Consider the following 13,575-nt stretch of genomic DNA (forward strand, 5'->3'; position numbering starts at 1 on the left):
AGCTCTGTATATCCTTTTGGATCTATTTTTTTTTAAAAGATTTTTCACTTTTGTCCTTTTTTGGGGGATGTATCGTCACACTCCCAGCAAAGATTACACAGTGTATAAGTCAGAGAATTTTCACTATAACTAAATATTTGACTATCCATTTTAGAAAACCCCTCTAGAAGCTGTCAGGTCGCACTTACAGTCCTCTCAGCAGCCATCACTTCTCTCTAAAGACCCCTTTGCTAAATCCATAAATCCACTCTAAAAAAAAAGGGGGGGGGGGGGGGGGTGACTAAATTTTTTCTCTGGTGTTTCTTTGTGCGCTGCAGACACCTGTTGATTTTTGGAGTTACATGAAACAACTGATGGGACTGTCTATTGTGTCTGATGTGTGTTTATAAAGACATTGAACCGTGTCAAGAGATCAGCGCTCAACAGGCACTGATGGAAAAACTGCTTTGAACTAGCTTTACAAAATACCGTTTACTTCCCACTGGAAGTAGCTGAAATGCTTCTAGTGTTAGAAATATAGTTCAGGGAAGTAAAGCTACTAAAAAAGCCACTTTACTAGAAAGCCATCATTTGTTTTGCAGATCAGTAGTCACATTTGTCATTTTTAAATGTGACATGTCAGCAAAATACATCTGTCCATTGATTTCATTAGAAAAAGTACCAGCTTCAAAAAAGTTGTAGCAAGTATAGTAGTAAATATAGAATAGTAGGTACTTCTAACATTTAAGAAATCCCAATTTAAATAGTAGTCTTTTATTATTAAAAAAGCATACTATTATACTTTTGTTTGGCAACCATAAGGCATGCTGATAAGCTGACATCAACTGAAAGTCAGATATTTTATTTTGAAAATCAGATTTTTGCAGGATGTGTTAATTTTGTAATGCTTCTTCTAAAACACCTTCTAAGCAGCAAATAAATAACTTGAGGCTTTTATTTTGAAAATGTCACGGCATTGAAAACAAACAAACAAAAAAATCACTATTTATTTATTATGTATTCTTTTTTATTCATTATTACTAAACTCCAGTGATCGCTCTCCTGGTATTCTGGGGGGAAAAAGGTAAATTCAGTAAAATCTCTAAAGTTTGGCATAACAAGAAGTTCCCATGGTCTTTTTCTTTGCAACCAGGAAATAAAAAAACTTAAATATAACTGATACTTCTGAAATGGCATGAACAACTTCTTTTGACATAATGGCAATAATCAGTATTACTGGGGAATTTATCCATGATGAAGTCGTCACTGTGAGCACTGAGCAAACCTGCGGGGGTAGCTGCTGGATAATTGCATTGCCTGGGTAAGCCTTCACAGCAGCTGGGATCACGATAGAAAAAATGAGCTTGTCAAAGTGAGCGCTATTAGAGTAGAAATGGGAAAAATAATTAGAACATAACATTTTATTTTATAACCCCAAATATATTTAATAAGTATTTTCAGCAGTTAAATGCACAAAATACAAAAAGACAGTAAAAATAACTAAATTAATTACTATACGAAGCCCAGTATTTTTTCTTATAATGGAGTATATATTCAATTTAACCATTTGATGTGTTTGTTTTTATGTTTTATTGTGAATAAAATCATTGTTTAGAAGAGTTTTAGAAAATTTTCCCCGTTTTTATTGAGACTTGCTACACAAAGCACAAATAAAATTTTCATTAAAATGTACAGCTCGTGCAGATAGGATCTGCACATCCAAGTGGAAAGACTTTCTCAACCTGTGTTCAGTATCAGATAGAGGTTCTTGGCTCTGTAAAGTCAGTTTTTAGTATTCCTGGTGGGTGAGTCCCTTCACAGTTAGGAGCCCCTTGAAAGCAGACATACGGCATACATCAACACAACAGTGTTAAATCAGGCCAAGGGTAAGGCGGGAAGTGAATTGAAAGCAGGATGCATTATGTTTTGGGACATTACATTGTGGAATTGTAAATAACAGAGTATAAAAAAAAAAAAGAAATAAAAGAAGAAATCCTCTCTGTTCATCTGCTCACAGTAGGATCTGTCGATGGCTCAGCTTGGTATGGTGGGCTCCTGAGCTTTAACCTGCGCCTTTGGAATGAAAATGATTTTTTAAATAATAATTTCTTTTCTTTGGTTGCATGAAAGTGAACATTTGGCTGACGGACTCATTTAAAAGATGCTTTTGACTTTAAGCTCACTAACTGACTCACATCAAGCTGACTCATGCTTGAAAAACTCAGGGTGGTACTACAAAACAGAACATCTCCCCTTCTTGTTGGTGCTTATTGAGACTAATGGTTACATTGACACAGGGGAAAAGTTGGCAATGAAAAAGATTACAGCTTTTAAGAGCTGGGGAACTTCTGTTATGATAGATTACAGCTCGGCAGTACATTATTGTCATAGTTATTTATTTCCTGTCCCCGCTGCCACAGACAACGGAGATGCATTCCTTTTTATAACACAGCCAATGTCAAGGCAAAGAACAACCACACTAATAGCCGAATATGAATTGCTAAAAAAAAAAAAGTATTGCAACTAATAGGCTGGAATATACTTACTATGCAGTAGAAAAGTTGCTCTCTACCCAAGGTTACTAAACTTTTTGCTAACAAGAGACCTACACGGGTAAATCCAGCTTCCTGTCTGGGCCGAGGTTCATTAAGACAAATTGGCGACTTTATAAATTGGAGCAGAAGGCCGCAGAGGGATAACTGTGTTTGTGTGTGTGCCTTTAAATCACTTGATTGCCTTTTGTTTGACCGTTTTCTCCACAAAGACGCTGCTCCTGCATCAGCAACGAGCTGCTTGAGCTTCTAGGAATTTGTTTTGTTTGAAAGGTTGACAACCGAGTACAGTTTCTAATTTTTGGAGAAAAATACTTTGAAATGCGTGATGAATGCAATGGTCTTTTGGGGCATTCCTTTCCTAATTTGTGCTTACAGTGCTGACAAAATGGGCTTTAAGAAAATTCAAAAAGAAACGGAGAGGAAAAAGGATTTAAAAGAAATTAAAGATAATAAAGAAATAAATCCCCAAACAAGAAGCACTCTGAGAACTCAGCCCTCCACCAAAGCAGCTCACTCTCTGAGCAGTATTTACTTTAAAGCAGATAATATTGTATTTTTATATGTTCATTTGTTTTCTTTGTTCTTTTTAAATGATCTTTAATAAGGGTAGCATGACAGATGTTTACTTTAATTACACAAACATTATGTAGGAGTAGATCATAGGTATCGATTCATAAATAACATGGACATGAATAACTGTAGCTTATCAGATAATTTCTAACTGACTAAGCAGCATGAAAGAAAGGCAGATGCGAAATGTAAAAGTGAGGTCAAAGGTCAATTATGACCTGATATTTGGATGCAAACTATAATGTGATATTTAGAATCTTTATACAGCAGTATGGTTTCCAAAATGTTGCCCCTACAAACAAAGGCAGTAGAATTTTTAAGAACAGTTTTAAAGATAAAAGACATTTTCTGAAGGTTTATTTGACCTTGAAGAAGAGGTCAGAGGTCAAAAGTAACGTTAGAATCCCCATATATTGTTCCTTTTATGTCTATATGTTGTTAATACAAACAATGGCAGTAAGACACAGTTTTATATAGCTGTATATAGTAATATTACCATTTTGGCCTTCACATCAGTCTTTTGAAGGAAATGTTAGAGGTCAAATGTGAGTTATTATTTTAAATCTGTATAGATACAGTGGGGCAAAAAAGTATTTAGTCAGCCACCGATTGTGCAAGTTCCCCCACTTAAAATGATGACAGAGGTCAGTAATTTGCACCAGAGGTACACTTCAACTGTGAGAGACAGAATGTGAAAAAAAAATCCATGAATTCACATGGTAGGATTTGTAAAGAATTTATTCGTAAATCAGGGTGGAAAATAAGTATTTGGTCACCTCAAACAAGGAAAATCTCTGGCTCTCACAGACCTGTAACGTCTTCTGTAAGAAGCTTTTCTGTCCCCCACTCGTTACCTGTATGAATGGCACCTGTTTGAACTCATCATCTGTATAAAAGACACCTGTCCACAGCCTCAAACAGTCAGACTCCAAACTCCGCCATGGCCAAGACCAAAGAGCTTTCGAAGGACACCAGGAAAAGTATTGTAGACCTGCACCAGACTGGGAAGAGTGAATCTACAATAGGCAAGCAGCTTGGTGTGAAAAAATCAACTGTGGGAGCAATCATCAGAAAATGGAAGACATACAAGACCACTGATAATCTCCCTCGATCTGGGGCTCCACGCAAGATCTCATCCCGTGAGGTCAAAATGATCATGAGAACGGTGAGCAAAGATCCCAGAACCACACGGGGGGACCTGGTGAATGACCTGCAGAGAGCTGGGACCAAAGTAATAAAGGTCACCATCAGTAACACACTACAACGGCAGGGAATCAAATCCCGCAGTGCCAGACGTGTTCCGCTGCTGAAGCCAGTGCATGTCCAGGCCCGTCTGAAGTTTGCCAGAGAGCACATGGATGATACAGCAGAGGATTGGGAGAATGTCATGTGGTCAGATGAAACCAAAGTAGAACTTTTTGGCATAAACTCAACTCGTCGTGTTTGGAGGAAGAAGAATACTGAGTTGCATCCCAAGAACACCATACCTACTGTGAAGCATGGGGGTGGAAACATCATGCTATGGGGCTGTTTTTCTGCCGAGGGGACAGGACGACTGATCCGTGTTAAGGACAGAATGAATGGGGCCATGTATCGTGAGATTTTGAGCCAAAACCTCCTTCCATCAGTGAGAACTTTGAAGATGAAACGAGGCTGGGTCTTCCAACATGACAATGATCCAAAACACACCGCCCGGGCAACAAAGGAGTGGCTCCGTAAGAAGCATTTGAAAGTCCTGGAGTGGCCTAGCCGGTCTCCAGACCTCAACCCCATAGAAAATCTGTGGCGGGAGTTGAAAGTCCGTGTTGCTCGGCAACAGCCCCAAAACATCACTGCTCTCGAGAAGATCTGCATGGAGGAATGGGCCAAAATACCAGCTACTGTGTGTGCAAACCTGGTAAAGACCTATAGTAAACGTTTGACCTCTGTTATTGCCAACAAAGGTTATGTTACAAAGTATTGAGTTGTATTTTTGTTATTGACCAAATACTTATTTTCCACCCTGATTTACGAATAAATTCTTTACAAATCCTACCATGTGGATTCATGGATTTTTTTTTCACATTCTGTCTCTCACAGTTGAAGTGTACCTCTGGTGCAAATTACTGACCTCTGTCATCATTTTAGGTGGGGGAACTTGCACAATCGATGGCTGACGAAATACTTTTTTGCCCCACTGTATATGTTGACAATACACACCACATTTGTAAGGCTTTTTGTCGATTTTCAACCAATAAATCATTAGGTTGATCTTGAAGACCTTGCCAAATTTTAATGGCTTGTTAAAATGACCTTACCCTACCACCCTGCAAAGTTAAATCAGAATTCATTCAAAACCTTTAAATCCACTATGGAAACTAGAAAAAAAAGTAATAATACAAAAATAATAGTTTTCCTTTGTCATAGTTTCCATTTAAAATTGTTATCACCCTTAGCGGGGGTTCATATTTTTTCATGGCTTTTAAAGATACAGAGTTTGGGGGGATTTATGGTGTTATTTAGCACAGACGGTGCAGGGGTAAGTTTAACATTATTTAAAACTTAATAAAGCATCGTCAAGAAGTGGGGGGGAAAAGCCCAGAGGAGCTTATTATTATGTTTATCCTGAACACCTTTTTGACTTTTGGGTTCGTCTGTTACATAAGTGCAGCTAATTCCCACCCCGAGGTGAGTGGAGGATGTTGGCTGCTGGCATTTGGAGCAGCTGGCGGAAGGTTTCCAACTGGTGTCCAGGATATGGATCGTTTTTCCTGTTATTGTACAAGTGAAAGAGTGATCACCTGTGGAAAAAAGCCCATGAATCTTTCAGTACGGGCCGATACGTTGAGGACGGGTCGAGTGCGTTCGTATGATCCCAAGCGTGTGGCGAAATAATATGGGCGAGTGTGAAACGTGTTCACATCCTGGTGCACTGGGGTTGCACTTGTTTACTCGAGATGAAAATGGGAAGTAGGAAAAAAAAAGGGAGAAGTGAGGAAACTGATCATAGGACAAGTGTAAATTTCCATGAAGCGAACATCACTGTCGCCACAGCAGAAAAACATGTCGAAACTTTTTCAGATAAAACGCCCTGCTTTGCGCAAAAGTTTACAGGCTCACAAATCATTCGAGTTTCATTTCATTTGAATCTAATCGAGCATATGCGGCTCAAACGCTAAGGTGTGTCTCTGTCTGTGTGTGTTTGTGTGTTTAGTTGGAGCTCATCAGACACGTGCTGGAGTCAGTCTGGCTGAAGTACAAACTCGGCCCTCGTGTTTTGTGCTTGTGAGTACAAATCAGTCATGTTTCCAACTAATGTAATATAAAGTGCAGACTAAAGGTGTGCAATCATCTCGAGGTATGTGTGCACCATCATTCCCCGTCACGTGTGTGCCCACATGTGTGTATTTGTGTTAACCTCTCATCACATGTGTACTCACCTTATGTAATGTTCTTATCTGAATTGTGTGTGTGTGTGTGTGTGTGTCTGCGTGTGTGCGTGCGTGCGTTCCAGGACGCAGCAGGGCAGTCCGGCCGAGTGGTCCGTCTTTCACTTCATGCTTCGGATCCTGGAATCCACCCGGAGTCTCTGCCTGCCCCTCCCACCTGGTATCACACACTTTAAAACTAGCTGTTATAATCCGGTCTGCCTCTGCCTCAGCCAGCGTAACAATGTGTGTGTTTTTCCTCTGCGCTAATGTAACCAAAAATATGTTAAACATTTAACAATATGCAGACATGAGTAAGAAAGTGTGAATGCATTTTAATCATTTGGACAAATTTTCTGGAGCCTAAGCACCAGCGAAGGCTTTCTGTGCTGGGATCATAAACTGTAAGGGAATGGGGGGGGGGGAGATGATGAATGCGAGACGTCAACACACCCTTAACACTGAGGCTGGAGGTTTAAATGTGTCTAAATGAAGTGAAAGTGTAACGCAGCAGGCATACTGAGCGTGTATCCCTTTGGTAAATAAAAGTAAGAAATGCACTCCTCTGAAGCTGAGCAGTCAGCTGAATGCTTTGTTCCATTTGTTTTATGTCAGGCTTTTTACAATACAATACAAAGACTGAACAAATAAAACTGGTAAACATGAAAACGGGCTAAAAAGCCTGCAGGAGAATTTAGGAACATAAAAAGCAGATGCCTCCTTTGTGTTTCTCCAGGCTATCACACCTTGTTTGCCGTGTTTGCTGTGCGCTGCCTCCCTCATCACACCTTTCTGCAGTACATTGACCACGGTTTCCTGCAGCTCACCGAGACCTTTGTGTCTCGCCTCATGACGGGTAGGCGCTTGCTCTCTTTTGTATTAAGTGCTCAAAAGTTTCTAATTTTGCACTGATTTCGTAAAAAAGAGAAGATATACAGATATCCTTCTTTGAGGTCAGAGGAGAATGAGCAAACTTTGAACTGACCCATCCCATATGAACAGTTCAGGCTGCTGATTACAGTGTAAAGATATTTTCTTGGCACAGTTAGTACCAACTGAGCCTCATTTAAATGCCCAACCTACCTGAATATAGTTGCTGACCATGCCCATCCCTTTATGACCACAGTGCATCCATCTTCTTCCACCAGGATATCATTCCATGTCACAAAGCTTGAATCATCTCAAACTGGTTTCTTGAGCATAACAGTGAATTTGCTGAACTCGCAGTCGTTAGAATTAGATCCACCATCAGAACAAAGAGGTCAAACCTGCTCCTAGCAAGTTGTACCTAATAAAGTGACTATTCAGTGTAGTTAATGCATTTGATTTAGCCTTAAGTGCAGTTTGCATTTAGTGCTAATGTTAACACGCTAAGCTGCAAACTAACACTATAAATGTAACTTTTCATTCTTCTCAGGTTGTCATCATCGCTGTGTAAAATGCAAATAAAGACAGAATGCAATGATTTGCAAACCTCATGAAACCACATTTTGTTCACAGTGAATCACAGACAGTATTTAAACTAGAACGTTTTACTACTGCATGACAAATATTAGCTCATTTAGAATCTGATGGCAGCAACACATCCCCCCAAAAAGAACTTTTGCTGTCACAGTGCCATCCACAAATGCAGAGCAACATATGCTCCCATCCAGACAACATTTATTTTAGTGAAAGCCTTGCACGTTTCAGTAATACAACGCTAAGCCTCATGCTGCATTTATTACAACAGCATAGCTTAGTAGTAGAAGAGTCAGGGCGCTGAGCTGGCTTGGCTGCTGTCCAGACCTTTCACCCACTGAAAACATCTGGAGCATTATGAAATGAAAAATATTCTCCCAAAATCCCAGCAGCTGATCTCCTCAGTTCCCAGATAAATACAGACTTTTGTTAAATAATTGTTCGACATGTTTTGATGTTCTATTGTAAATAAAATATGGGATTATGAGATTTGAAGTCAGGAAGTTTACCGTGTCATAAAACTACATTAATACTACAAAGATGTTTTGTATTTTAAACAACCTGCTGTTAGCTATTTAGAGCCTGTGATAAATAAATATTGCTGCTCTACTTGCTGCTGTTAAAAATAACTTGTCTGTGCCTAGTGCGGCTAACAGTTACAACCCAAAGCTGCGTTAGAAAATAAATACTGGTCCAAAATTCTGTACCAATCAAAATTAAAAGTTGATTATCAACCAAACAAAACATTTTGCAGTCTTTCTAAGTTGCTCACTCAGTTAGAGAGGGTTCACGTGACGTGTTTGGAGTCAGAACCATATTTCGCATTCATTAAACAGCACATAAATGCACCATAAACATTAAAAGTCTGATTTTATTTGCTCAAAACACAATAAGTCTCATCTCCAAATAGATCTCCTTATTAGATCGTTTTATTTTTTTATGTGTCCATTCTTTCAGTGAAGCAAACAAAGTTTGAGATTTAAAGAACCAAAATAACAGATCTATCTATTAGTTTTGGATGTGGTACAGTGTTTTGGCCATGCAATGACATACATTGCTACATTATTATATATTATGTAATAAACTGTAGAGCAGGATGGTGGCAGTCCAGTTGCCTTGCAGCAAAAAGGTCCTGGGTTTGAATCCACTGGCTAGCTTGTTTCCCTGTAGTTGGGTGTTTTTTCTCCGTGCTTCCTCCAACAGTTCAGATGAGTTAACTTAACTGGGTTTTAAATTGGCTGTAGGTATGAATATGAGTGTGAATGGTTGTCTGTCTCTATGTGTTAGCGCTGCGATAGACTGGCGATCTGTCCAGGGTGTAACCTGGATTTAGGCTCCAGCCTAATGGGTGATAAAATGTGAAGGCAGAATAATCATACCACAGGAAAATGAGCTAATCAGTCACTTTAGTATTTAACTTGATACATTTAGTCATTTAGTCACACAGTCCAGTAAAAAAGATCCAAATTCTTTTGTCCATACAAAGGATCCATATTTTTCCATCAGTTTTCATGGCTATCAGGCCACATTAGAATGAGGAGGCCAAAAATATGGGAGAACATATTAGGAGCTGTCATCAAGAGACATGAAGAAGCGGATTTCCTTATCGGTGCTTTCATGTAGAGAGGCAAAGTAATACAGTAATGGGTTCAGAGAGTGCTTGAAAAAGTAAAAACATTCCATAAATATGAACATTTTGCTGATGTAAAGCAGTTTTTCCGGTGCTGCGAGACGCACAGTCACATACGCTGTGCGAAACATCAGAGCAATGACAGCAAATACCAGGGAACCAGCGATGATGTGAAGAAATAACTTGGTAATCCTCAGCTTTTTCTTATCAAAGATTTGAATTCGGTTGATCCCTCTAACAAGTAGTGAGTAGCAGGTCAATGAGACGACATGGCTGATAACTGTGAATGTGATGTAGATACATTCTTGTACCGGTGAGAAGCTGAGATTCTCGCAGGAGCCCTTATCCGTCCACTTCTTAATTTTCACCTCACTTAGGAAAAATATACCAAGCAGGGCTCCGAGTAGCCACACAGAGGACAAAAAAATCTTCTGCTGTGTCGGGGTCACTTCGATCCACTTCTCACGGTGCAGAACCTGGCAAATGAAAAGGACATTTTTAGATTAAAGTTTGCTGCATTTTTCATTCACTGATGTGTTCGTGGGTATTGAGCCCACACCCACCCATTCAATCTGGATTTCATTCTCTAGAAGAATTGGTGTAATATTAAATATTACCTTTATGTGATCAGTGGTTTTAATCCCCACACCAATAAGAATTATAGTCACTGTTATTTAAATCTTGCCTGCAGTGGCATATTTTAAAGGGTATTGTTCTATTTGTTAAGCTTGTACCTTTTTCTTTTTACATTTATATACATTTTATCAAATTGGCATCATCAATACTGTGCTGGATTAAATATTAGAAGTTTCTGTTTGCACTGTGCGCATGGACAAACAAGTAAGAAAGAAAGAAAAGTTAATAATGATACGAAGACAAGCTCCTACGATTTTAAAGTGGGTTTATGAATGGAAATTGGGTTATAATAGTATCCTCAGGGGAATATAAGATGCATTTAGCGATATCAGTGTTTGTGTATTCAGAATATGACGTTCACCTCATGCAATACGGCTCTTCCCCTTCGCCTTTCCTTCAGCTTTCCTGCGCCCCACTGGGGAGTCTTTTGGCTTTCTCGTTTAGCTTTGTCTTGCTGGCTTATTTGTTACAGACCATATCTGGTTAAAATGCCGGTGGGACCAGTGAGGTACATTACTGAGCGGCAGGGATTATTCTCTCTTGTAAAGTTTATCTCATCTCAATGGGGTTTTTATTGGAATGTATGTACAGTATATTGGAACCAGGAGGAGATTAAGATTATTATTTCTTCCATTTACAGTAGTGGAACTGGAAGAATAAATATTATTGACTCTGTCATGTAGGAAGCATGACAAATGCTTCACTTTGGAAATAATTTTACACGTATGTGAGCCAAAGGAAGGGCTTGGCTTGGCGTAAGAATGCCAAAGTAGATTTTCATTTGTTTCTTTTACTGTTTTTATTTGGCTACCTTTCTCTTTTCTTTCCTTTTTTTTTTTTTAAAGAATAATTGGTTAATGTATGTGAACAATGGAAAACGCTCTACAAATCTAATGAGCTTGAAAGTCTGAATACTCATAGGAAATTTTTCTTGTAATTTCTTTAAGTAGTCTTCAGGAATAGTTCTCCAGGATTCTTGAAGGACATTCAAAGCTCTTCTTTGGATGTTGGCTGCCTTTTTGTTCTTTTCTCTGTCAACATGATCCCACACTGTTTCAAAAATGCTAATGTCTGGGCTATGGAGGCAAATCCATGACTGATAGTGTTCCATTGCGCAGTTTTCTATACAGGTTTGCATTTACTACATTGGCAGTGGGTGTGGGATTGTTGTCGTACTGAAAAATGAACCTGCTGCCAATCAGACTCTTTCCAGATGGTATTTCACGATGGATCAAAATCTGGTGGTATCTTTTTTTGTATTTTTCAGTCCACCAATTTTAAAAAAAATCCATCTCCAAACCAGGGGATAAGGGATCCACTGCTGTAGACACTCAGTGTTGTACCTCCATTTTGACCTCTTCTTCTGAATATACTGAGGATGATTTGAACAAAAATATTCCAAGGTTGTACATGTGGCCACTGATTTTCAGCCCAGTCCTTGTGTAATTTGGCATACCTCAGGCTTTTCTCCCTGTTTCCCTTCCTTAAGAATGATTTCTTGACAGCCACCTGAGACTATTTCTGATGAGGTTTCAGTGAATAAATCAACTAAAGGGCCAGATGCATCTCTCAGGTCCTGTGTCAGGTCTTTGCTGGATTTTTCCCCCCTATATCTTAAGGACATGACTTTCAAATATCATCTGTAGATGATAGTTTTTAGCACTTTCACTTTTGTGCTCCACTTTTTCAGTTTATATAGATTTCATCTAACAAATCTTAGGAATCACATTGTTGGTGCAATATTACTATTTTATGCCTGTCAAACTGTGATATTGTTGGTATTTTTTTATAGATTCAACTAGAGGAATGGGGATAAATGATGCATTTTTGTGATTGTGCTTGTAACAAAGTACCCAAAGATAAAAACTGGTTATTTGCTCAGTTTTTTGTGATGTGTAGACACAGCACTGGTTCATCCCTGTAACCTTTATATGCTTGAATGATTCAAAGATCAGTGTTAAGAGGCTAAATTTAAAAAAACAATAAAGCAAAACAATCCCAAATGGACTGAAAGTAAATGAAAAGCTGCCAATGTCCAAAGAAAAACTTTGAAAGACCTTCAGAAAGCCTTAAACAATTGATTAAGACCACATTAAAAACTTTAGGAAAGTCTGGCTCATTGGAAGGAAAATATAAACAAATGTGCGGTGGCTCTTTTAGACAGTACTTATAGACAGTACTGTACATCTGTTTTTTATTTCCCAAGATAAGAAACACTCTTAATTGACTCAAACAAAAGTCCTACTTGTGATCTTATTTTCAGAAAAAATGACAACATATTTAAAGGACTGATAAATACATACCTGGTAGTACCTCTGGATGCTTATCAGCACCGGAACGTTTAAGTTGGTGGTGTTGCAGAAAAATAAGAGATAAACGAGAAGTTGACAGATTGAATGGTTTAAATGTAGCCCGGTCCAGAAAACGATGCTGCCGACCACCAGGATGAGCAGACAGAGGAGGTCCGACAGTGCCAGGTTGAAGATGAGGTGCTGCGACATGGAGGAACCGCGCAAATTCTGAATGAGTTTCCCTGTCACACTGATGTTTGCCAAGATGCCGAGTATGGAGCTTAATAGAATAACCACACCAGCAGCAATGTACCAAGGATCGAGGCACGATTCTGAAAAGAAGCAGTTGTGGAATGTAGGTAAAAAGAAGAGGATGGAGGAGGTGTTGGAATGGTCTTCGGTATTCATTGTGAAGTTGAAAGAGAAAGATATAGCAACAGTGAGACTTAATTAGATCTGAAAGAGGTATAGCCCATGTTGTATCCAACTCAGGTGTGTGACCTACATGCTGTTTTGCACACACCCTAGTGGTTTGTGGTCTTGAGGTATATTTAAGGGGGGAAAAAATCACATGTAAACAAGAGCTTTTTTCTTCTTTTTCTTCTTTTGTTTATGTATAATACTTCACAAGGGATATTTAAAGTTAAGCTGCATGTACATAAGAAGACAGTCGAAGGATGTGCCAGTCACAAGTCAGTGTCCTTTAGCAATTTCTAGTGACAAGAAGCAATATAACCACAAATTATGTAAAAAGGAAAGTTTTTTATTTTTGCATATCACTCTTGAAAAGTATTTGATCTAATGCAGAATTCATAGCTCATTCACAGTCCACTCCCAGAGGAAGCAAAGAGACCCAAAACATAGCACCACCACCTCCATACATTTCAGTTGGTATAAGTTTATCCTCCTGAAAATCTTCCCCTGTGTGTTTTCTATCAGTTCTATCTTTGATTTGTCTGCCCAGAGTACATTATTCAACAAGGCCTTGTGTTTATATTTTTACCAAACTTTTAGGGTTATTTCTTCTAGTGTGGGTCTCCCATGTG

General features: G+C 38.9%; 2 protein-coding genes across 2 annotated transcripts in view; one reads left to right on the forward strand and one right to left on the reverse strand.

The window, feature by feature from the left end:
• Nucleotides 1-13,575, forward strand: part of gsap (gamma-secretase activating protein) — a 56,236-nt gene that overhangs the window by 24,599 nt on the left and 18,062 nt on the right. The window contains exons 26-28 of the mRNA XM_085251983.1: nucleotides 6,298-6,368; nucleotides 6,598-6,692; nucleotides 7,248-7,367. Of these exons, the coding sequence (XP_085108109.1) occupies nucleotides 6,298-6,368; nucleotides 6,598-6,692; nucleotides 7,248-7,367 (286 nt within the window). The remainder of the gene's footprint in view (nucleotides 1-6,297; nucleotides 6,369-6,597; nucleotides 6,693-7,247; nucleotides 7,368-13,575) is intronic.
• Nucleotides 8,856-12,937, reverse strand: LOC146555758 (uncharacterized). Its single transcript, XM_085252967.1, has 2 exons — nucleotides 12,542-12,937; nucleotides 8,856-10,078 (listed from the first exon to the last, which is right to left on the reverse strand). The coding sequence occupies exons 1-2, from the start codon at nucleotides 12,935-12,937 to the stop codon at nucleotides 9,536-9,538; spliced, it is 939 nt and encodes a 312-aa protein (XP_085109093.1). The 3' UTR covers nucleotides 8,856-9,535.

Source organism: Mchenga conophoros, linkage group LG17, assembly GCF_057382185.1.
Source record: "Mchenga conophoros isolate Kocher_MC1m ecotype Shallow Benthic linkage group LG17, M_conophoros_male_GT1.1, whole genome shotgun sequence".
Lineage (NCBI taxonomy): Eukaryota > Metazoa > Chordata > Actinopteri > Cichliformes > Cichlidae > Mchenga > Mchenga conophoros.